A 24,369-nucleotide genomic window follows, 5' to 3' on the forward strand; every position below is an offset into this window, starting at 1 on the left:
ATCATAATAATCCTTTGTAGCCTTAAAATCTATGAAGCTCCAATGTGTAATTCTTCTAAATCTTCCAGAGGAATTTGTCCATCTGCAGCTTTCACCTCTGCTATTGTTTGAAAGGGATGAGTGGGAACAGTTGTCTTTTATGGAAGCAAAGTCATCTGCTACTGATGCTTCTGTGTTTATTGATTAAAACAAAAACTGAACTGAATCTTAAGGAATAGCTTTAGTTTTAATATAATTATATAACAACCATTGGGTGTGAACTTGCATTCTTTGAGTTTTTATGTTGTCCGAGCAAGGAGGGCAGGAATGGTCCAATGAATGATACTTGATGTTCAACAACAGCTACATAAAATGTATGTTAAAATTATTAAACCAATTTACAAATGCAAGAAGGCATTCAAACACTATTGTGAGGTGTATTATACTGGGTACACTTGGGAGCTTCTGGAGGTATCCTACTTTCTAGGGGCAATATCCTACATACCCACTACTACATTCTTTTGGTATAGCATTTTACCCTTTTCATACACGCACAGCCAGACAGCCCTGCCTCTCAGTACATAGGAGGACAGAGACATGCCATACTCCATTCCCTGCACAAGGGAGTTGGGGCAGAGCAGAATGCCTTCCTTACCATGGGTTGTGCCTATATGGCACAGTTTTGTCAGAAGGTGGCAAGTATTACTAGTATTTAATCACATTATTCAAGTGTAATTCCAAAGGTAACATCACAGATTCTGTATCGAATGGACATGAGCTAATAGGAGTTTTCTATTATGGATATGTAAATTAAAGGAAGTTACATGCCCGCAGACTAGTCACTCCAGATGCCCTCTGGTTGGTGGCAATGGTGCTATTGCTGCCTTGTTTTCTTCTTACTAACATCCAGATGGAAATGCAAAGGGCCATTTTACATAATAAAATGGAATGTAGTGCAGAAAAGTGCATTTAAAGGAGAACTTAGTTTTTAAGAAAAATAAAAATTCTTGAAGCCCAATTCAGAAGTTACCCACAACAATATCACTAGTGAATCATTTTCTTTTTAGTACCATTTTTAATGTATAATTTTTAAATAATTGGGGATTGCAGAGTCTTGCAGCATAAATGATGCAGGATTGGGAAATCTGTTTTGTCAATTACCCCATAATTAGGTATACCTGTTGTAACTGAGGCTAAATGATGTTTTCTCTAATTATTTTTAATATATACTTTTTAATATACTGAAGTCCATGCTTTACTGGTTTGGGACTCAGCATCTTTCAGGATTGATACCTTATAAGGTATATACCTTATAATATTTTATCCTATTAATTGTAATTGTGGTTGTTCTCATTTTCCACGTACATTTCTAAAACAGCCAGTGGCCTGTGGTTCTTGGACTCCCCTCTTTAGGCCCCCACTGAACTGGAATCGAGGTTATTTTCCTTGTCATGCAGCAAAAGCAAAAGTCACATTTAATTTTGAGCGTGCAAAATAATAAAACAATAACAATCTCAAAGCACTATCAGATACATTATTACTGTGAAGCACCTACAACTATACAGAACACAAAAACAAAGTCCATGCCCTGAAGAACTATACATCCAAATGATGCGTGCACATGTAATAAATCATGGCCACATCATGCACATAAAGACACGACTGACATCAGCTGCCATCAAATCTGGGACCTGCTGCAACAAAAACTCAAGCCTCTACAACTTGAACGTCATTATGTATGTGATAGTAATAGGTTGGATGGTCACTGGAACTAGAAGAAGTTATGATTACACAGACAAGGCCAATATATTACATAGTCCCCATTAGACAAGCTCATATCAAGCATTGGAAGCCCACTGTAGTTCAGCTCTCATTCTGTAACAAACCATGGCCATATGTACCCACCCAGGAAGCAAGTATATCGGCCTAGATTGAACTCAGGACTATCAATACCAAAAGGAAAGCTTGAGGTCAAGGCAATAGTAGGCTCTGTAGTGACTGTGGTCAAGCACCAAATGATCACATACACTCGATCCATGTACACACTATTAAGCAAATCTAGGTCTACCCTGTGTAACTAATTAAATTGTTAGTACAATGTTGTTGACATTTATAAAAATGTATACAACATTTGCTCACAGACTGAAATCTTTTATGACTGATGATTTCAAGTGAATTTCTTACCGCCAATATTGTCAGCACCATTAAAAAAACATAAGATTTGTCCCCCCAAAATCATGACATTTTATAAAATAATAAATGTTGGGTTCTTTTTATTTGTCTTCTGTTTTTTGAGACTTCAGGGGCTCATATTTTCAAGCTTTTCTCCAGAACCATGAAAGCTGGACACTTTTTAAAAAAATGAAAGCACATATTCTGACATAATCACCTAATACCAGGAGCTGCAGCTTTAAGAAAAATACCCAACAGTTCTGTGAGATTCATGATAACCTTGTGAGAGTTGACAACACTTCACCCCATCCCAAACTGCTAATTCAGAAAAAATTAGGTTTGTAATGCAAGGCTGACAATTTGACTGTTGCATTGGTACTTTACCTAATATACATAGGCATAATATACTGTAGATTACATATCAGGTAGAATAATTCATTTATTTCTGCAACTGAAGAAAGGACTGAATAAACTCATAAATAATGAGGAATAGAATAGAACAGTGAGAACTCTTGTTTAAAATGGAATTTCAGAACATGCATTTTAGATTTAATCCATTAAGTGAAAATGAATGTACAATTTATGAGTTAGATGACTGCCATTAGTAGATATGTTTCCTATGTTTACATCACATTGTAAAATTGTTCAGTAATGCCAAACTTATTAATAAGGGTTATATAAATGCTATTCTTTTGTACCTGCAACAGTGTTAATGGGAAAAGCATGATTGATTAGGCTGACAATCAAGTAATTCCACAGAGACTACAATAATTTATAAAGGCTGAGTTAATGAATTTTAGGATTTATGACTTTATGTAACCAGAACACAGATGGAATTGGGGCCATGTTTTCAAAAGTGGCCTTTAAAACTGCCTGCAGTTTTGCATTTGCAATTTTTTGTGCATGCATTTTTTCATGCCCATTATTTTGCTTACCCAGTCAGATTTGTGTGCACAAAATATTGGGATGGAGAGCTGATAGCTAGCTGATTTACTATCTGATTTGACTATGCAAATGCTCTTTGGACCTACAAATTTAAGTTTCCGTGTTTGCAAAAACTTAGGTGTGGAAAAAATGCATGCACAAAAAATTGCAAATATAAATCAGAATACACCATATTAACAGTTTAAGACTTCACATTTTTTGAAAAAGTTGAACTACTGATCAGTGCAAGCAGGGGTGGATTAATGCAGGATCCATAGAGCCACAGATCTGGTAACATGGTACGTGGGTGCCCATGGACCCACAAAGTCCAGATCCAAAGACTCTACATCTGTGGAAGAAAGCATTTGTAGGACCGCGGGCCAAAATCTTCACTATATAACTGATTCTTGACATGCCCCCGCTTGTTGCCCAGCTTCTTTTGTTGTCTGACCTACTCTCAGTCAAGTGGCACCAGTAGGATCTGCAGTCTGCAGGGTACAGGCACCCAGAAAAAGCAGCAGCAGAACTACTGTTCCCATTTTCTGCCCACCCCAGTGGACCTTCCTCTTCACATTTTTGTGGCCTGAGGAGGGGCTGCATTAGGCAGCAGCCAGCCCAGACTGCATACAACTAATCTGAACATTTTAAGTCTCCTGCTCCTTGCACTCCACACCCCTGAGGAGGGTCATTCATACATCTGGCCACACAATGCAGAGGCCCTCCACCGGTCCAAAGCAGCAAAAAAAAACCAAAAAACAAACCCTAAATGTGGGATAGGGAGCAGGACAGGTTCATGAGCTCAAATAGAACACGGGCCACCAGACTATAAAGGAGGGGCAGTGAAGCAGAAAGGAACCTTAGGGTTCAAAGAGGGGGCAAAGACGAGTAAGAAGGGGCCTGAAAGTTCTAAGATGAGGGAAAAAAGGAAGACTGGGGGCCGTGTGGCAGAAGAGAAGGATGCTTACAGTATCAGAATGAGACACGAGGCTGAAACAGCAGAGGAAGAAAGGTCCTCAGAGGTCATGAGACAAAGGAGATGAGGAAGGTCAGAAGTTGGAGTTGAGTGACGAAGAGGAGGAGGGGCAGAGTGAATACTTGTTTCTCATGGGGGTATATGACAGTATTGAAGGGGAAGTCGATGCTGGATTTTTATATATTTTCGGTGGGTGTTTTTGCATAGAATGGTGATGCTGGTTCGTCACATATTGTTATGTTTTGGGGATGTACCGTACATATTATTTTTTTTAAATGGCACTGCTGCAGTATTAGTGTGCTCCTTCCTATCTTGAGCCTGTTAGATGCTGAACTCTTCCCTGAGCACCCTCAGCTCCTATTGACTTTATTGCCGTGCTAAGTGATTAGCATATTGCAAGACCATACCTTTATTCCTGGTGGAGCACTCCTACACACCATAATAGAAAATGAGAACATTTCTGCAGTTTAAAAAAAGAGATGATAAATAATCTTATAGCAAGGCTATCATTCTCTGTTGTATTCTGGAGGTTGAGCTCAAAATTCTGTAGAAAGGATACCTTTCAGTATGAAATTCTATATGGCTTTAGAGTCATTTCTATAGAATGTTATTTAATTTCTGTAGAAGCTTATCCCTAGGATTTATTTCCATTAATCTGTGTAGGACTTTCCCATAAGGGTATGTTTAAAAATAGCACAGTTAAGAAGCTTAATGGAGTTTTAACAGCTCTTTTTATTCATCTGACACTGACCATTTTTGAAGACAAGATACTGGGCTGTTAGTCTATGCTGCTATGAAAAATTCTGTTTTCTTCTACTTCCTATAAAATGCTGTTTTCAATCATCTTACAGTGAAGTATTGTTGAATTTCTTCCAGCAAAATGATTATAAGAAACTATTTTTAAGATCATCTCAATAACTTCATCTTGGTTGACTAATAACCCAGAATCATTAATGATATTTTTAATCATACTTAATGGTGCTTTGATTACTAATTTTAATTAAAAAGGAATGTTGATTGGGGATATGGAATACCTTTGCTGTAAGTCACAGAAACTTAATGGCTTTTACATAACATTTTATATTAGTTTATGAGAGTTTTTTTTCTTTTTTCTTTCCTGTGGGGGAGCGACAGGCTGTGGAGAAGAGTAAATATTTATTTGCTTATGGCATGAGTGCAGTGGTGAAACAATAGGCAAGACTAAGCTAGTCTAATATATAGTCTTCTGTCTACAGTGGCAACAGGTCATATCATTTATTATACTAATAATAGTAATAAAGGTAGCTGACAGAAGAAATTGAAGACTAGTCCTTTGTTTCCCAGCTCTTACAATTTTTTGCCTGTGGAATAAAAAAGGTGACACTGACTTTTTTAAATTTTGAGTTTGCCACATAGTCACATTAAAAAACAAACAACAACAAAACCCGCAACCAAAAAGAAAAATAGGTAGGAACAACTTTAAATTCACGGAGACATGTTATTGTTGTTTTTTTCTTTTTACATTTCCTTTTCACACCAGTTTGATATTTCCTGTACATGTATATCAGTACCAAAATATTAATCTAATAATCCTTTCAGGATGAGCAATCAATTTTCATTTACATATCAATCATGTTTACACTTTAACATTCACATCAGTCCTTTCAAATCCATTTTCAGCGCTGCTGGAGACTTTGGTTTTCTGTTGCTACATCTCATTTTCATCCTCTATTTTATATTTTTTCATCTTGTCTATTTTCACTGCTGCAATAATAGGCTGAAATGCTGTTCTTGGCATCTTGTCAATAGTTTATATTTTTAAAATGCTGTTTGTAAACTGTGATATAGTGTTAAGAACATAAGAACATAAGAATGGCCATACCGGGTCAGACCAGAGGTCCATCCAGCCCAGTATCCTGTCTACCGACAGTGGCCAATGCCAGGTGCCCTAGAGGGACTTAACCTAACAGACAATGATCAAGTGATCTCTCTCCTGCCATCCATCTCCACCCTCTGACAAACAGAGGCTAGGGACACCATTCCTTACCCATCCTGGCTAATAGCCATTAATGGACTTAACCTCCATGAATGTATCTAGTTCTTTTTTAAACCCTGCTGTAGTCCTAGCGTTCACAACTTCCTCAGGCAAGGAGTTCCACAGGTTGACTGTGTGCTGTGTGAAGAAGAACTTCCTTTTATTTGTTTTAAACCTGCTGCCCATTAATTTCATTTGGTGGCCCCTAGTTCTTATATTATGGGAACAAGTAAATAACTTTTCCTTATTCACTTTCTCCACACCACTCATGATTTTATATACCTCTATCATATCCCCCCTTAGTCTCCTCTTTTCCAAGCTGAAAGGTCCTAGCCTCTTTAATCTCTCCTCATATGGGACCCGTTCCAAACCCCTAATAATTTTAGTTGCCCTTTTCTGAACTTTTTCTAATGCCAGTACATCTTTTTTGAGATGAGGAGACCACATCTGTACACAGTATTCAAGATGTGGGCGTACAATGGATTTATATATGGGCAGTAAGATATTCTCCGTCTTATTCTCTATCCCTTTTTAAATGTTTCCTAACAACCTGTTTGCTTTTTTGACTGCCGCCGCACACTGCATGGACGTCTTCAGAGAACTATCCATGATGACTCCAAGATCTCTTTCCTGATTAGTTGTAGTTACAATATGATGGGGGCTAATTTATGTATAGTTGGGGTTATTTTTCCCAATGTGCATTACTTCACATTTATCCACATTAAATTTCATTTGCCATTTTGTTGCCCAATCACTTAGTTTTGTGAGATCTTTTTGAAGTTCTTCACAGTCGGCTTTGGTCTTAACTATCTTGAACAGTTTAGTATCATCTGCAAACTTTGCCACCTCACTGTTTACTCCTTTCTCCAGGTCATTTATGAATAAGTTGAATAGGATTGGTCCTAAGACTGACCCTTGGGGAACACCACTAGTTACCCCACTCCATTCCGAAAATTTACCATTTATTCCTACCCTTTGTTCCCTGTCTTTTAACCAGTTCTCAATCCATGAAAGGATCTTCCCTTTTATCCCATGACAACTGAATTTACATAAGAGCCTTTGGTGAGGGACCTTGTCAAAGGCTTTCTGGAAATCTAAGTACACTATTTCCACTGGATCCCCCTTGTCCACATGTTTGTTGATCCCTTCAAAGAACTCTAATAGATTAGTAAGATACAATTTCCCTTTACAGAAACCATGTTGACTTTTGCCCAACAAGTTATGTTCTTCTATGTGTCTGACAATTTTATTCTTTACTATTGTTTCAACTAATTGACATTAGACTTACCGGTCTGTAATTGCCAGGATCACCTCTAGAGCCCTTTTAAAATATTGCCGTTACATTAGCTATCTTCCAGTCATTGGGTACAGAAGCCAATTTAAAGGACAGGTTACAAACCATAGTTAATAGTTCTGCAATTTCACATTTGAGTTCTTTCAGAACTCTTGGGTGAATGCCATCTGGTCCCAGTGATTTGTTACTGTTAAATTTATCAATTAATTCCAAAACCTCCTCTAGTGACATTTCAATCTGTGACAATTCCTCAGATTTGTCACCTACAAAGGACTGCTCCGGTTTGGGAATCTCCCTAACATTCTCAGCTGTGAAGACTGAAGCAAAGAATTCGTTTAGTTTCTCCTCAATGACTTTATCGTCTTTAAGTGCTCCTTTTGTATCTCGATCGTCCAGGGACCCCACTGGTTGTTTAGCAGGCTTCCTGCTTCTGATGTACTTAAAAAACATTTTGTTGTTATCTTTTGAGGTTTTAACTAGCTGTTCTTCAAACTCCTTTTTGGCATTTCTTATTACATTTTTACACTTAATTTAGCAGTGTTTATGCGCCTTTCTATTTACCTCACTAGGATTTGACTTCCACTTTTTAAAAGATGCCTTTTTATCTCTCACTGCTTCTTTTACGTGGTTGTTAAGCCCTTTTTTGGTTCTTTTACTGTGTTTTTTAATTTGGGGTATACATTTAAGTTGGGCCTCTATTATGGTGTCTTGAAAAGTGTCCATGCAGCTTGCAGGGATTTCACTTTAGTCACTGTACCTTTTAATTTCTGTTTAACTAACCTCATTTTTGCATAGTTCCCCTTTCTGAAATTAAATGCCACAGTGTTGGGCTGTTGAGGTGTTCTTCCCACCTCAGGAATGTTAATGTTATTATATTATGGTCACTATTTCCAAGCGGTCCTGTTATAGTTACCTCTTGGACCAGATCCTGCACTCCACTCAGGACTAAATCGAGAATTGCCTCTCCCCTTGTGTGTTCCTGTACCAGCTGCTCCAAGAAGCAGTCTTTTAAAGTATTGAGAAATTTTGTCTCTGCATTTCGTCCTGAGGTGACATGTACCCAGTCAATATGGGGTTAATTGAAATCCCCCACTATTATTGAGTTCTTTATTTTGATAGCCTCTCTAATCACCCTTAGCATTTCATCGTCACTATCACTGTTCTGGTCAGGTGGTCGATAATAGATCCCTACTGTTATATTCTTATTAGAGCATGGAATTACTATCCATAGAGATTCTATGGAACATGTGGATTCATTTAAGATTTTTGCTTCATTTGATTCTACATTTTCGTTCACATATAGTGCCATTCCCCCCACCCCCCGGCATGACCTGTTCTGTCCTCCTGATATATTTTGTGTCCTGGAATGATTGTGTCCCATTGATTGTCCTCAGTCCACCAGGTTTCTGTGATGCCTATTATATCAATATCCTCCTTTAACACGAGACACTCTAGTTCACCCATCTTATTATTTAGACTTCTAGCATTTCATAGAATCATAGAATATCAGGGTTGGAAGGGACCTCAAGAGGTCATCTAGTCCAACCCCTGGCTCAAAGCAGGACCAATCCCCAGACAGATTTTTACCCCGGTTCCCTAAATGGCCCCCTCAAGGACTGAACTCACAACCCTGGGTTTAGCAGGCCAATGCTCAAACCACTGAGCTATTCCTCCCCCCCCCCATTTGTGTACAAGCACTTTAAAAACTTGTCATTGTTTATTTTTCTGCCGTTTTCTGATGTGTCAGATTCTTGTACAGGAATTTGTGTTTCAGGAAGTAGATTTTATGCATCCATGCAATGATGATCCAAAAGAATATGTTCTAAATTGTTTACAGTAAATTAGGGTTGACCTTTGTTCTTTTTCTGGCTATGCTACTGATGTTTCATCTTTCTGTACCTCTGTTTCCTCATCTAGAAAATGCAAATAATGGCACATACTTCCCTTTGTAAAGTGCTTTGAGATCAATGCATGAAAAGTGCTATATGTTATTATTTACATTATTTAGACTTTTGGGGGAGGTGGGAGGAAGCTCAATTCCTTGCAAGACCTCATAGTTGTTGGAGTAGCCTCTGAGGCCTTAGAGACTCAGGAATATGATGCGGTGGCTTCTGAGACCTTATACACTCAGTAGCCTCTGAGACCTTATCCCACGGGTGGCCAACCTGTGGCTCCGGAGCCACTTGCAGCTCATCAGAAGTTAATATGTGGCTCCTTGTATAGGCACCGACTTCGGGGCTGGAGCTACAGGCACCAACTTTCCAATGTGCCAGGGAGTGCTTTCTGCTCAACCCTTGGCTCTGCCACAGGCCCTGCCCCCACTCCACCCCTTCCTGCTCCTTCCCCTGAGCCTGCAGTGCCCTTGCTCCTCCCCTTCTCCCCCCTCCAAGCCTCCTGCACACCACAAAACAGCTGATCGGGAGGTACAGGGGGGGAGGGGGAGGTGCTGATTGGCGGGGCTGCCGGTGGGCGGGAGGCGCTGGGATTGGGGGGGGGAGAGCTGATGCGGGCTGCTGACCTATTACTGTGACTCTTGGCAATGTACATTTGTTAAATTCTGGTTCCTTCTCAGGCTCATCAGAGAATGCTTTGTGAGTCTGTGTTATCCTCATCTTGCTTTTTTTAAGTAAAAAATATCCAAATGAGGTCATGGAAATGAAGATTTTTTAAAGAAATCTACCACTGTACCCAAGAAAATAACTACTATTAGAGAAACAGGCCCTGATTCTGTGGTCAAACCAGTGTAAATCAGAAGTAACTGCAACGATGTCAGTGGAGTTATACTGGTGTATAAGGGTATATCTACGCTTACTGGGGATCAACGCTGTGGCGATCAATCCACCGGGGGTCGATTTAATGGGTCTAGTGAAGACTCGCTAAATCAACTGCAGATCGCTCTCCTGTCAACTCCAGTACTCCACCAGAACGAGAAGCGTAAGGTAAGTCGACGGGAGAATTTCTCCTGTTGACCCAGCGCAGTGTCAACCCCGCAGTAAGTCAACCTAAGCTACGTCGACTCCAGGTATGTTTTTTATTCACATAGTTGGAGTTGCATAACTTAGGTCAACTTAACCCAGTAGTGTAGACCTGCCCTCAGTGTTATATAGTCATGCCTTGACCCTTCTCTCAGTGAAGCTGGTTCCAAATAAAACTCCCATTGGGTGCTCTCCTAAATGAGAGGAGGATGAAGCCTCCAATATATAGGAAAATCAAGACACTACTTACACAATTTTTGTACATATATATATTCTTTATCCTGTTTATAATCATGGTAACCATCACATAAACACTTGTATTTCACTTATCATAGTCTAAATTTCAAATAAGTATATAACATTAGAAATAGTCTGGGAGTCAAGAGACCTAGGTGCTGTTCTTGACTCCACCATTAACTCAACATAGGAATATCACTAGATCACCATCTCTCAATTTTCCATATGTAACAGGGAGGTAAGATGTTTGTATATCACTTTGAGCCCCTCCACTTAAAGATGATGTATATGTGCAATGTTTTATACAAAGGGACTTTACACATAGCTCGTGGATATCACTACATTTCTCCCCAATAATGACATAATTTCCCCTGAGTACTTGTTATACTTCTGAGGGGTAGAAGACTAAACATACAGCTAAGAGCAAGTAAAATGAATGGAATAAATAATTATAGGGTGGTACAAAATGCTAATAAGCTTTTATTCCCCCTTTGCAGCCATTGATTGCAATGTTGTTAACCAAAATTCCTTACATTAAAAACTTTGCACATCACATTTCCTTTACTGTGAAAAACTACACAGAAAGAGTATTGCCATGTTCAGGGGCTCCAAATAATGTGTCAGATACCTAAAAATCACAAGATTGGCTTGAAACCATGAGAGTATAAATAAAAAATAAAGTTGTTCTTTTTGTATTTCACTTTTGTTTTTTGAGCTTTTATGAGGATGCTCATTTCAGGTTCAAAATTCAACCTTAAATGCACATGCAAAAATGCAGGACTCCCTTCTCGTTGCTTGGATAGAGATTCCACTTACCATCTCTTAACCTCTGGGATGAAGAAGCTATTCCTGAAATAACCTTTAAAAATGTTCAGTTTAGTTTATTAAATCAGCTTCCAGCTTGATTTATGGCTTGTGGAATGAAGACAGAAATGACTAGAGTAACATATTATGTACTCATACTACACATCTCTGAGCCACTAAAGTCCAGGAATTATTCATCTCCTGAGGAGGGCAAGTTATGTTTGCACCAGTGTGCTCATTTGGAAGTTCCACCAAGAGGAAAAAGCTTTAAATTGTATATTGGATCCCACAGGAGCCCAGATAAATGAGACTGAACCAGTCCATCCCCAGGCTGCCATGGCCATACCCCCTCATTAGTTAGGCTTGGCAGGTTTTGGTATGGTGTTAAAGAACTGCAAGTTATTTCCATCTTCCAGAAGAGTAGGAGCCTTCCTGCACCAGGGCTACCCTTTGGGCAGAACCTAGGGTTGAATCTACTCTGATGACTTGAATATTTATTTATATTCATACACCATGACCTATGAAACCTTTAGGAAATCTGTGGGATTTGTCCATGGAATGGATGCAGATGTGAATTTTCCTGTTCAGTTTAGATAACCCATTGTGAATGTTTAGCCCTAGATTAATAAAATACATGCATGTGATAGCAGACTTCTCCCCAAATGTCTCAAACAATGTCTGTGCAAAACTCTTTGTTTTGTCTTGGACTAAAAACATGTGACACACTTATGCTGCCTCTCCCTAAACTGACCTCTAAGGCCACCACCCTCTCCTCCTTCAAAACCCACCTTTGCAATGTGCCTACAGGTTATCAGCCAACTCATAATGTGTTAAGAGGCAGATGGGGATAGCTGGCACTTAGTTTATATGTTTATAACTACCAGAAAAAAGTTTTGCAATAAATAGATACAGTTTTATATACATGTATCTAGATATAGAGTGACAATTGCATCCTTCTCCCTCCATTCTTTGGATAACAATGTCTTCTTGGACTATGAACTTTTCAGAACATGTTTTCATACGTACAGTGCCTAGTATAATAGAACCCAAATTGGCTTGTGATCTCTAGCTGCTATCATGGTATAAATATTAAGGAATAATAATAGCATAATGCTATGGAGTTGAGGTTTAAACACTACCTGTATTTCCTAGTCAATGAAGACTAAGATCCATCAGTAATAGACATGGCAACATGACTCCCTGAAGCACACCAAACATTATATCCCATGAAACTTAGGGCTGTCATAAAGTATTAATGGCATAGTGCAGCATTCACTGCATGCTAGAGAGACCTTGATAATGAAATGAATTATACAGAAATAAAATTAAAAAAGGAAAAGGAAACCTCTGCTCAGTGACAGCAGTGGTAAAAAATAAAAATAAACTGTTAGAATGTATAATGAATGGGATAGAAAGTAAAATCGAAGTATTATAACAGATATGAATTGATGATATGCGCTCATCTTGAATACTGCATTCAGCTGTAGTAAATCCGTTTCAGCTTACATAAATCTGCCTCTAGAGCACTCATTTATTTGCTAGTAAGGGGTTAAGTTATCTTATTGTTATGGCCCTACAAATTCACATCCATGAAAATATGTGTCACGGACCGTGAAATCTTGTCTCCCCCCATGAAATCTGGTCTTTTGTGTGCTTTTACCCTATACTATAAAGATTTCACTGGGGAGACCAGCGTTTCTCACATGGGGTCCTGACCCAAAAGGGAATTGCAGGGGCATCACAAGGTTATTTTAGGGGGTCGCAGTATTGCCACCCTCACTTCTGTGCTGCCTTCAGAGCTGGGTGGCCAGAGAGTGGTTGATTTAAAATCTTATGTTCATGAAATTGACCAAAATGGACCGTGAATTTGGTAGGGCCCTACTTATTATTATTGCTATTTTTGTTGTTGTTTATTGCATGCTGTCGATGTGCTCACTGCTGCACCTGATATAGGGGGAAACCTTTCCCAGAGAGCTAACATTCTAATTAACAATACAGTGTAGACCAGAGATTCCCAAACTATGATCCATGGTCTACTGGTGGTCTGTGGACCAGCTGTCTGGCTAAAGAGTGGTTCACATTTTATACTGGAGTTCCATTTAACTGTAGTTTACAAAGGATTAATTAATATTAATAGCTGCTTCAATAAATGGTTAATCAATTATTATAGATTCCAACAGGCCAACAGATCAATATAACCAGGGAATGTAGCTATAACACCTTCTACTGATGTGCTTATAACTCTCCATAGCATACACTAGACAAGCTTATAACATATAGCAGTCATTTATTAATCCTATATAAACTAGTTATACATGGAATCTTAATGAAGACTGTGATCAAAAGGGGGATCTCATCCTTATTTCCTGCTGCTAAATCACTCAAAAATCCTAAAACAAATATTTTCCAAACATCACATTTCTATGGAACACTTGCTGTAGTTGCAAACAGGGATGCTGCACAGTTGCAATTAGGAGGGAAGGTGAGAAAGTTTGTAAACCCCTAGTTTGGACTCATTAGTGTACCAGTGACACTTCCTCCTGATGGAGTATATAAGCACTTTCTATTAAAATATATGAACTCCTGTGGGAAAATAGAGCCCCAAATGACAAGAAAATGGTCTAATCCCAAAGAATATTTTATCATCCTTTTTATTTTTAATGTATTTTTGTCTTTAATGGATTAATAATGATAGCCTTGGAAAATGTGTTGAAGCTTTAACTCCTTACCACTTTTTAATTCATTATATTTAATCCTTTTCAGTATACATCTGCTCTGACCTATGATGCTGTTCAAGTGATGACTGAAGCTTTCCGTAATTTGCGTAAACAGAGGATTGAGATCTCCAGAAGAGGAAATGCTGGAGACTGTCTTGCAAATCCAGCAGTACCCTGGGGTCATGGTGTAGAAATAGAAAGGGCATTAAAGCAGGTAGTCTCTCTAGAACCAGTTCTGGAATTAATGTCTGTATGAAATACTCTGTGAATGTTCTGAAAGAATCTTTCTGCTTCCTAAATTGGACTTTATTGGTAGAGATTTACAAGACCAGCATCAATTATATCTAATGCCCCAGGAAAACATCTTAGTAATTAAGGATATATAATTTTTAGGATAAACCTAAATAGTCTTTTTTTTTCTCTTTTGCATCAATATGCAATTTAATGCTACCATTATTTCCATTCTTACTTCATATAGGTTCAGGTGGAAGGTCTAACAGGAAATATAAAATTTGACCAGAATGGAAAGAGAATAAATTATACAATAAACATCATGGAGCTCAAAAATACTGGTCCCCGGAAGGTAATTTTAATTCTAAATGCCCTTAAAAGTTGTACGCTGCTAAGTGATATGGAAAGGTAGGTGACTGAAAGGTATAGTCAACTAAAGGCCATGTTGCAATTAAGTTTATTCATATGATTATATTTTAATGGTCTTGCAGAGCAAAGAAAAAATGTGCCCTGTTTGTTTCTAATAAATATGAGCTTTTATTTCTGGTAAGTACCATGTGAAACTATAGCTTATTTTATTTTAAATAAATTGTGTAGATTTGTTTTTCTTTTCTTTTCTGGTTAGAGCAGATAAGTGGGAGCAACTAATCCAAATAAACATTAATGATGACTTTCTGAACTGATGATGCAGAATACAACTTTTCAGAGAATAACTCTCATTAATGGGTTCTCTAAATGTGATTTTTTTTTCTCCCCTACATTCCTAGCCATTCAGAGAAAAGCCAAATGCAGTAGCAGTGGACATTTCTTCCTAATTTGTATAACCTTTACAATGCTGAAGCCTGATTTTTATACCAAAATCAGGTGATATGTGGCTGAAAATTTTAACCTGCGTAGTAGGAAAATTAATATTAAAATTTGTTTACATGTGCCAAGTTCCTGTCAATTCCTGTCTAATGCTTGCATGTTTATATAGGTGAAGCTGCAGCTACTATAACTTTCTGTGGCATATTTGGAGTGGGTATTGTATGCTTGAATGTAATAAGATGTTTACATATGATAGTTCATGTTCATCAGTGTCGATACATCCTACAAACTTTTTCAGATTGGATATTGGAGTGAAGTGGACAAAATGGTTGTGAATCCCATTGATGGTCCTCTTGGGAATGAATCCACAGGACTAGAAAATAAGACTATTGTTGTCACCACTATTTTGGTAATTAATTTAACACATTTCTCGTGAGAAGGCAATCTATGTTTTAGTATTATAATGAATTATTGTGCTACAGTATATTAGTTAACTGTTATGCCAATTCATACCTGTAAGACAGAAGACTCTGAAATGCTATTTTTTATGGAATATGAATGAGAGGACTGATACCATCCAATTGTTGTTAAAGAAAGGATGATCAGTACATGGACTTTGTAAAAACCAAAGAGTTATTTGATTGATAAATTATTCAAAAACAATCCATGCCAGCTACAAGGAACCAATAGCCTGATTTCGAAGAACTCTTTGTCTGAATGGCAAAATTGTATTATTTATTTTTAAAATCCACTCTCCATACTCGTTAGCAAATGGAGTTCACCAAATCAGAAAAAAGAGCATTTAGGAGTTTCAGAGTTTTATCTCTAGCCATTTTGAACTTCTATGCCAAAATGGAGGAATGAATAAGAAACTTAATCTTCTATGTCATGTTAAGAGAACATCATACACTGTTTGTATAGTAGCAATGTCATCTAATTTACACAGCTGCTTAATCATAGATATGTCTTGGGTGAGCATCTAGCTGTTCTGGCTGCAGGATTTTGGGGGGAAATAAATTGGGGCAAGAAGGGGGAAAATCCCTTTTTACTGTGAACCTATTGTTTGTCACCAGTTTTGCTGGTGGTAAGAATTTTGCTGCACAGCTATAGTCTATTGTCTGGACCCTCTAAGTATTTCTGTGCAGTAACTGAATACATGTATTACCTAGAGATATTGCAATATTGGCTGGGTGAGAGAGGTGGCTGCAAAATAGGGAAGAACCCTCTCGGATTTTACAGTTTTAACAAACAAACAAAAACCCACCACCCACACTCAAAACCCCAAACAAACAAGTAAAATAAACAATATATTGGAGCCTCTTCTCTCCACAATGTATACATAATTCCTATTACACTCACAGTCATTATTTAAACATCTCTAGGACTGGTTATACCTGTAAGTGTTGGCATTTGAATCTGACTGTGAAGCATATAACTTTAAATGTTATATAAGACATGTTGAACGAATAATCAGAGTGATAAATCTAATGACCCAGAACATTTGTGAATAAGGTGGGTTTGATTTTCTTTTTTTCCCCCCTGTCTAAAATCAAATATATTTGTATAATAAGTGCACAGTTATCACAGTTGTCTCTTCATTGGCTAGCTAAAGTTCAGTCTTTCTGTGCAGGAGTCCCCATATGTCATGATGAAGAAAAATCATGAACTGCTTGAAGGAAATGAGCGATATGAGGGCTACTGTGTGGACTTAGCTGCAGAGATTGCTAAACATTGTGGATTCAAGTACAAGCTCACAATTGTTGGGGATGGCAAGTATGGAGCCCGGGATGCAGACACAAAAATCTGGAATGGGATGGTTGGAGAACTTGTTTATGGGGTAAGAAAACCTTCTTAATAACACCTAGTATGACTGATGATAGTGATGTGTGTGGAGGTGTTCTCCTTGTCATGCAGGAAACTGGTCTGACTCATATTTGCTATGGAGATAGTAGCTTGTTTTGATATGAAATATTTGAAGATTAAAACATGAAGTTTGATTTAAATGTGAAAGTTAAATGTGGAGAAAGAGTCTATATTTTATCTTTTTTCCCTACAGATACAAGACACTATGCTTTGCTAACATATTTAAGTCCCATAAACTTTGAAAGAGTATGTCTAAAAACTGCAAATACAATATAACATACATATGTAAGGAGAAGGCTTGGAATAGTCCAATCAGATGGTTGTATATATGTCAGTAAGAAGATTTTCGGCTATAAATTACTAATTAGTTTACCCTCAATAGGGCACTATCAGTGAAATGACTATTATCCATGTCCCTGCTGTCCTATTCTTCATTTGTGATATGCAATAGGAATGAAGCCATTCTTTGTTAACGATCACATCAGTTATTATTACCATGCTTTGTTTCCTTTACAGAAAGCCGACATTGCAATCGCTCCATTAACTATAACATTGGTGAGAGAAGAGGTGATTGACTTCTCAAAGCCCTTTATGAGCCTCGGGATATCTATAATGATCAAGAAGCCACAGAAGTCTAAACCAGGAGTGTTTTCGTTTCTTGATCCCTTAGCATATGAGATCTGGATGTGCATTGTTTTTGCCTACATTGGGGTCAGTGTAGTTTTATTCCTGGTCAGCAGATTTAGCCCATACGAGTGGCACACTGAGGAGTTTGAAGATGGAAGAGAAACGCAAAGTAACGAATCAACTAATGAATTTGGGATATTTAATAGTCTCTGGTTTTCCCTGGGTGCCTTTATGCAGCAAGGATGCGATATTTCGCCAAGGTTGGTTACTTGCCCATTTCAGCTTTGTGCATTTTTGGTCTCAGACGGAGTTTCATGGTGCATATATATTCACTTTCAAAAGGAAACTGGTTACTGACTTCTTTCCCAAAGAGTTCAAAAGTCCTTGAAATGAAAACAATTGCCATCGGTGCAGGCAAGTGAAATATTTGATCGATATCCTCCTAACGTCGATCATACATTTCCCCAGTGAACTTATATACACCATGCAGAGGCTGTAAAATGCATAAGGTTCCTGTCATTCCATGCCTTCTTGGAGGGGTACCGTGTTTTTGCTGCATATTCCCATTTTACAGTCAACTGTGCATCTGGTTCACACCAACTGTAATGGGAAAAAAGGGTAACTCACCACTAATTAGCTACGAAGCAGCACTTTCCCATCAAAGACCACTTTACATACCATCTCACATACATATTAACCTATTGTTTTTCCACAGAGAAATGAAATAAAAGTAATCAATTTCCTGTAAAGCCATGTGAAATAGTTACAAACAACCGCTATGGTTTTGTATGGCTCAGTTTCATAGGAATCGTGAAATAAATTGCTAGGATGAAAATGAGGATCCGATTCATTAAAAATACATACGCCTTTCTTGAGGGATTTTCATGTGCTTTATTTGGGAGAAAAGTAAGCACTTTACTTGCCCCACTTTTTTTCTTTTGCAGTTCATTAAATATTCTATTTCCTTTGTGCACAAGCGGTTGGGGCCTTGATTCAGCAAAGTAGTTTGGCACATGCATAATTACCTTGCTGAATCAGGACCCTACATGAACAAATGAAATATGGCAGTTGGGTTTATGGGAATTAAATCAGAGGAGCCTTCTAACCATGCTCAGTGATTTCACCTTCTTCTCAACATTCTAATATAGGAGAGGGGAAGTGTCTGTGTCCTCTGAATTTACTGTGTCTAATTACACAGTAATGTATGAATAATTATTTTTGAGCAAAAACAAAATGGAAGGTAGCAGGAAAACCTCTCGCTGATATGGCAGTTCCCATGTGCTGTAGCACATTTACTTTTTACCAAGGAAAGCCTATTCTTTGTATTATATGTAGGCTAATAAATACCTGCAGAAATACTATTTGTGACCATGCAATCAGTCCTCCGTTGGACATTCTATGAAGGAGCATTCCCTGTGGCCTAGGCTTGCTTGCTAAAGGAAAAAGGCAGCCTTTCACATTTCTATTCTATGGAAATAAGGTAGCTACTTCTGATTCTGGAGGACAATATGCTTTTGGTGGCTGGGTATGACTGCACTTCCCAGGGATATAATCACAGACCCTGCCCAGCAAAATGATATATGGCAATGAGGCTCATCATCTCAAATAATTAGGCAGCTGTATAAATTTCAATCTTTTTCTCTTATCAGGCACCACACTATGAATTTTTATCTGCATGTAAAGTAAATCAATAACTGCAAAATTGTTTTTAATGAATCGAGCCCTTGGTAGCTTAATGTGAAAGGTTGATTTAATTTTTTTTCACTGCTGGGTAATAAAACATGAGAATTGCTACGCATTGGTTTGTTAAAATTTAAAGAATTTTGTCAAAAGTAAGATTAGCATATTATCATCACAAAAGGTATATAAAGCTCAGATTATTTTGGAGATGTACTTGGAAGATACAGTGTCAGTACAGCATTTGAGATTCCCCAATTTTCTTTCTAGTCATAATTCATAATGAAAACGTTCAATTTTACAATTATCTCTTTGTCTTTCTACTCATGTATTACTATAAAAATAGTAAGGCTGAAAGCTCTTCTATCAATCTGTGTTCTTATACCAAGCCCATTACTGTGGTTACAGAACAGCCAACAAATTAATTAAAGTAATGACAAAAAAAAATCTCTGTGCTGTTCTTCTTCCCCTAAACTGTAGGGAGGATGACTTAGGCTGTGTCTGCACTAGGATATTTTTGCTCACAGTTCACACCATTGTTATCACCATTTCATTTCCACCAGTGGGAACATTGCGGGGAGCACTAATGCAGGCAAATTGCCAATGGGTCCTGGAGTTGTAAATACCGTGACCTGCTCTGAGTAGATCAGATCACATGGGGCCTAAAACACTGGCATCCCCCTGGAGCCTTGTCTACACTAATGCTCCTACCATGGGTACTACAGGCAGGGCCGGCTCTGGCTTTTTTGCCGCCCCAGGCAAAAAAGCCTCTGGCCGCCCCCCCCCGCCCCCCCGCACGCGGCAGGGGAGGGCGCGGGGGGGAGGGCGGCCGGAGCCCCGGGGGGAGGGCGGTGAGCCCCAGCCGGGGCTCCGCTCTCCCCGGCGGCAGGGCGCCGGGGGGGAGGGCGGCCGGAGCCCTGGGAGGAGGGCGGAGTGCCCGGCCGTGGCCCCGCTTCCCCGGCGGCCGGAGCCGGAGCGCTGCGCCGCCCCCCTTCAGGTGCCGCCCCAAGCACAAGCTTGGTGGGCTGGTGCCTGGAGCCGGCCCTGACTACAGGTAGAGCTGAAAGAGTGGTAGCAATGGTGGGTAATTTTAGCAAAACTTTCTTAGCACAGGAAAGACCGAAGTGAGCCAAATTTTCAAAATGCACATGCACCCTTTCTAACGGCAAATTCCTACCTTTGTACATGCAAAGCATTGTGTGCAAATTGGGTAACTGTGTACACAATTGAGAATTGGGTGCAGAATTACCTTATATGTAGCTGTTAATGCTCATTTGCTTGTATAAATGTGAGTTATTGCTGGTGCACCACTTTGAAATTTTGGTTCAAAATGTACGTTAAAAAGGAAATTGTTTATTTTACTAGGGATGGATATTATGGGAAAACTCTGAACATAAATGATAACTGAATAGCTTTTAGATGGAAAATACCAGGCTGCTAAAGAAACAGTTGTAATGATTTGGGGCTTGATTCTTCTTACAATGATTATGGGAGTTTTGCCTGCCTGAGGACTGAAAGATTACACTCGTATTTCAGTAAATTATTGCCAATTACATACAGTGTGAATTTAACATAACTAGCATATAATTAGCACTAGTGTTTTTAAAGACACATACTTTACCTTGCAAATACATAGTACTTATCATGTAATCAACTGTTTAATTATTACCATGTAAACAAAGAGCACTGGGATGATTGCTGTGCCCCAAAAAATGTTTTTTCAAAGCTGAGAAAAAAGAAGGTTTGCAGAGCATAGTAAAGTCTAGGAACAATAGGATGGGATTTCAGAATTTCTCATCTATGGTCCTTTTCAGTAGCTTATTCTGGGCCATATCCTGCCATTGATTTTTATGTAGGGCTTCCAGTAAGAGAGTCCTGCATGGAGATAGATATTCAGAATATGTCTTTATTACCATTGAGGTTTTTTTACAATAACAATCACAAACATGATTTGTCTAGAATTGTTTCTCTTTATTTTTGTTCCCAGTTTAATAAATCAGCTTTATAGAAATAATTTTAGTTTCTAAAATCTCAGCATTTTTTCTGACTTGATACTTAGTTTAAATTTGCATTTACACTATGGTAGGTTGGGTGATTGACATAATTTTTTTATATATTACATAGTGCAGATATATTAGCAAAATATCTGAGCTGCGGTTTCACTGGATTTATGGGTTTCCTATGCTCAAATATACTCAGATTTCTACTAAGTTATTAAGCACATCTCCTACTATAATGTATTGCTAGGAAACAGTACAGTAATAAATTGGAAAGTTTAAAGTGTAGACTGATGTTTGACTATGATGTCAGCATCAGCAATTTTATTATATTTTCTCAGTTTCGAAAATCACTGAATTTCTCTAGTAGTGAACTCTAAATTGTTTGATCTATTTTTTTGAGACCTCTTTTCTTTTCTTGAGCAGGAGATGCAAAACAAAGACCCATAAGAGCCCACCTGTTGCAGTTAAAGCGTCAGATTACTATTTAAAACCTGTACTTTTTCTCACCCATTTTACTGTAGTGTCAGTTTGATTGTTTCATGTCTATACCCCAGTTTGCTAAATGCTTGTATTTTCAAAAATAGTTATGTTTATTATTTAGTTTATGAGAATTCACTTGGCCAAAGCCTATTTCAAGTAGCTGCCCATTTCTCAGCATAGATTAATTCCTTCTAATTACTATATGTCCACAGTAGCATAGGTCATTGTTTTGTGGATATCAGTCTTTGTCTGAATGTCTCTTGAAAATAAGCAATTTTCAGCCATTCAATTTTTAAGTACATTTCTAGTTTATCTGAAACGCTGTTTCATTGGTGTTGTTTGATTCCCTTGTCTTTGTTTTCATGTGTCATACACAGGACTTCAAATGAGATAGCATGAAAAGCTTATTTGTTAATATGGCTCACTGTGATCTGAGCAGTTTCATTTCAGGATATTCACATCTCTGAAGAACTGGGACACTAATTCTCCATAAAGTAATCTCAAGTCTGGAGTCCTGATTTCAGCGAAGTCCACCAGATCTAGTGAAGCTTACAGTCTCACCCAGCAGAACTTTACAGTGAATTAATTTCCTGTTTGATTAGCATGCAGAGCAGCAGTACAGGATAACCTGAAGTACTTCTCTGTATTATAATGCATCATTTGCATAAAACTGATAACTTGTGTTCCTTTTAGGACATTCATTTCATTTTACAAATCCATTTCATACTTGTTATTAGATCCCTGTCTGGGCGCATTGTTGGAGGTGTGTGGTGGTTCTTTACCCTGATCATAATCTCATCCTACACGGCTAACTTAGCTGCTTTCCTGACGGTTGAGAGGATGGTGTCTCCTATTGAAAGTGCAGAGGATCTTTCTAAGCAAACAGAAATTGCTTATGGGACACTAGATTCTGGCTCCACAAAAGAGTTTTTTAGGGTAAGAATTTATTTTTTCCTAGTTTTCTGTTTTGATCTTAAATAGTCATTCATTCATCTAACTTTTTTCTCTTAGGTTCTTTTAAAAGGTTTGTATGAAAATATTATTCACACCTCCACTATATCACAAAAGTAGGGCATTCCTTGTTTATATGGGGCTTCCACCATTTCTTTACCTAAAGAAACTTAACAATCTTGTTTAAAATAAATGTAAAGTGAAACGTGGCTAAAAGAAGATTTACCTATATAGTATTCCACAGCATGGAAAAAAGCAAGGCCTGAGAGTACAGAAGAGCTTATTCCATTCATTTGAGTAGCACAGCAACAAAATATATTTAAGTTATTATTTGTATTACAGTAGTACCTGAGAGGCCCCACCCAGGCTGAACCTTTAATACCACACTATATTTTTGTTTCAGAATGTATGATACAATTTTTATTACTGTGTCAGCCCTCCAAAAGTAGGTCTTCCAACAGCCTTAAAATCCCAGCTTGTAGGGTGGGCACCCCAGAAAATCAAACAAACAGGATATTAGTTTTGCTCAGGTGAGGAATGTGTGTGCTGTGTTGTGTCTTTGCTCTCTTTGACATGGCTGTGCTTGTGAGGTGGCAGTGGATTTGAAGAACTACTCTTTGAAGAAGCCATTGTCTTGTTATCTTAATTCTTTAAATTAAGGCTCTCAAATAAGAATTTAATTGAATTTAGTATTAATATCCTGCTGGAGGTGAAGGGGCAGATTCTGGCTCCCAAAACAGACACTTCAGAAACTCATGAGAAAGCCACACAAAGCCATTTGTATATGAAGATTGTTTCTCTCTGATCTTGGCAGTAGAAAAATCATGGGGAGGGATTTTTCTTCAAGGCTTTCATGAGTAACATGGCACAGTAGCAAAACTGTGTGAGGTTATTCAGGATAGTATGAGTTTCCTCTGTATATGTGCCTGCACCTCCATGTATCATTTGTAGGTCCATAGTCAGCCATATATACTACCAGCTTGCTAATAGTCTCTGATATGGGGCAGCATCTCTTCCTGGTGAGGGCACTGAGGTGGGCCTTAGCCCCGCCTTGCCACTAGGTCAGGCCCTCTCAATGGCCTTGCCTCTTGTTCCTCTTCCCCCACCCCAAAGCCCTGCCCTCTGGCCAGGCTGGAAGCCAGAACCAGGCAGTGTGCAGCAACTGGCTGCTTGCAGCCAGTAAAAGCCACACAGGTGGGGGGGACCCGGCTCCAGGGCTGGCAGAGCCCTTGGGGAGCAGTGACTGCAGGGCGGGGCCCCCGAGCCAGAATAGGTCAGTGCAGGCCGCTGTGGCCCTGACCTTCCACCTGCCCTGGGCAGCATGCCCTGGTTGGGGGAACATAGGCTGGGGACTGCTCTCGGGCACCCCAGCCCCTCCACCCAGGCTTACTTTTCTGCTGCTACTAGAGCTGGACACCCGACCAGCAGCCGCCATGCCCTCCACTCTGTATTCAGAGCTCAGTGGCTGGAGAGTGGAGCTGTTACGGGGTGGTTACACAGGGGTTGGGAGAGTTAAGGCAAATTTTGGGGTGGCTATAGCCCCCACAAACTCCCCTCCCCCAAGTGCCACCCCTGTCTATGATAACACATTGTACCACATGCTGGTAGGGACAGATTTGAAGAGTTTCCTTGGCAATTTTCAAA

At 38.8% G+C, this 24,369-nt stretch overlaps 1 protein-coding gene across 3 annotated transcripts in view; it reads left to right on the forward strand.

Moving 5' to 3' along the window:
* The window catches only part of GRIA2 (glutamate ionotropic receptor AMPA type subunit 2), a 131,252-nt gene that overhangs the window by 75,596 nt on the left and 31,287 nt on the right, over positions 1-24,369 (forward strand). For all 3 annotated transcript variants that reach the window (XM_024211563.2, XM_024211564.2, XM_029910596.1), the window contains 6 exons: positions 14,136-14,303; positions 14,568-14,672; positions 15,426-15,536; positions 16,758-16,964; positions 17,507-17,877; positions 22,512-22,710. In XM_024211563.2, coding sequence (XP_024067331.1) covers positions 14,136-14,303; positions 14,568-14,672; positions 15,426-15,536; positions 16,758-16,964; positions 17,507-17,877; positions 22,512-22,710 — 1,161 coding nt within the window. The remainder of the gene's footprint in view (positions 1-14,135; positions 14,304-14,567; positions 14,673-15,425; positions 15,537-16,757; positions 16,965-17,506; positions 17,878-22,511; positions 22,711-24,369) is intronic.

Source organism: Terrapene carolina, unplaced genomic scaffold (assembly GCF_002925995.2).
Source record: "Terrapene carolina triunguis isolate 2854851 unplaced genomic scaffold, T_m_triunguis-2.0 Scaffold66, whole genome shotgun sequence".
NCBI classification, from domain to species: Eukaryota; Metazoa; Chordata; order Testudines; family Emydidae; genus Terrapene; species Terrapene triunguis.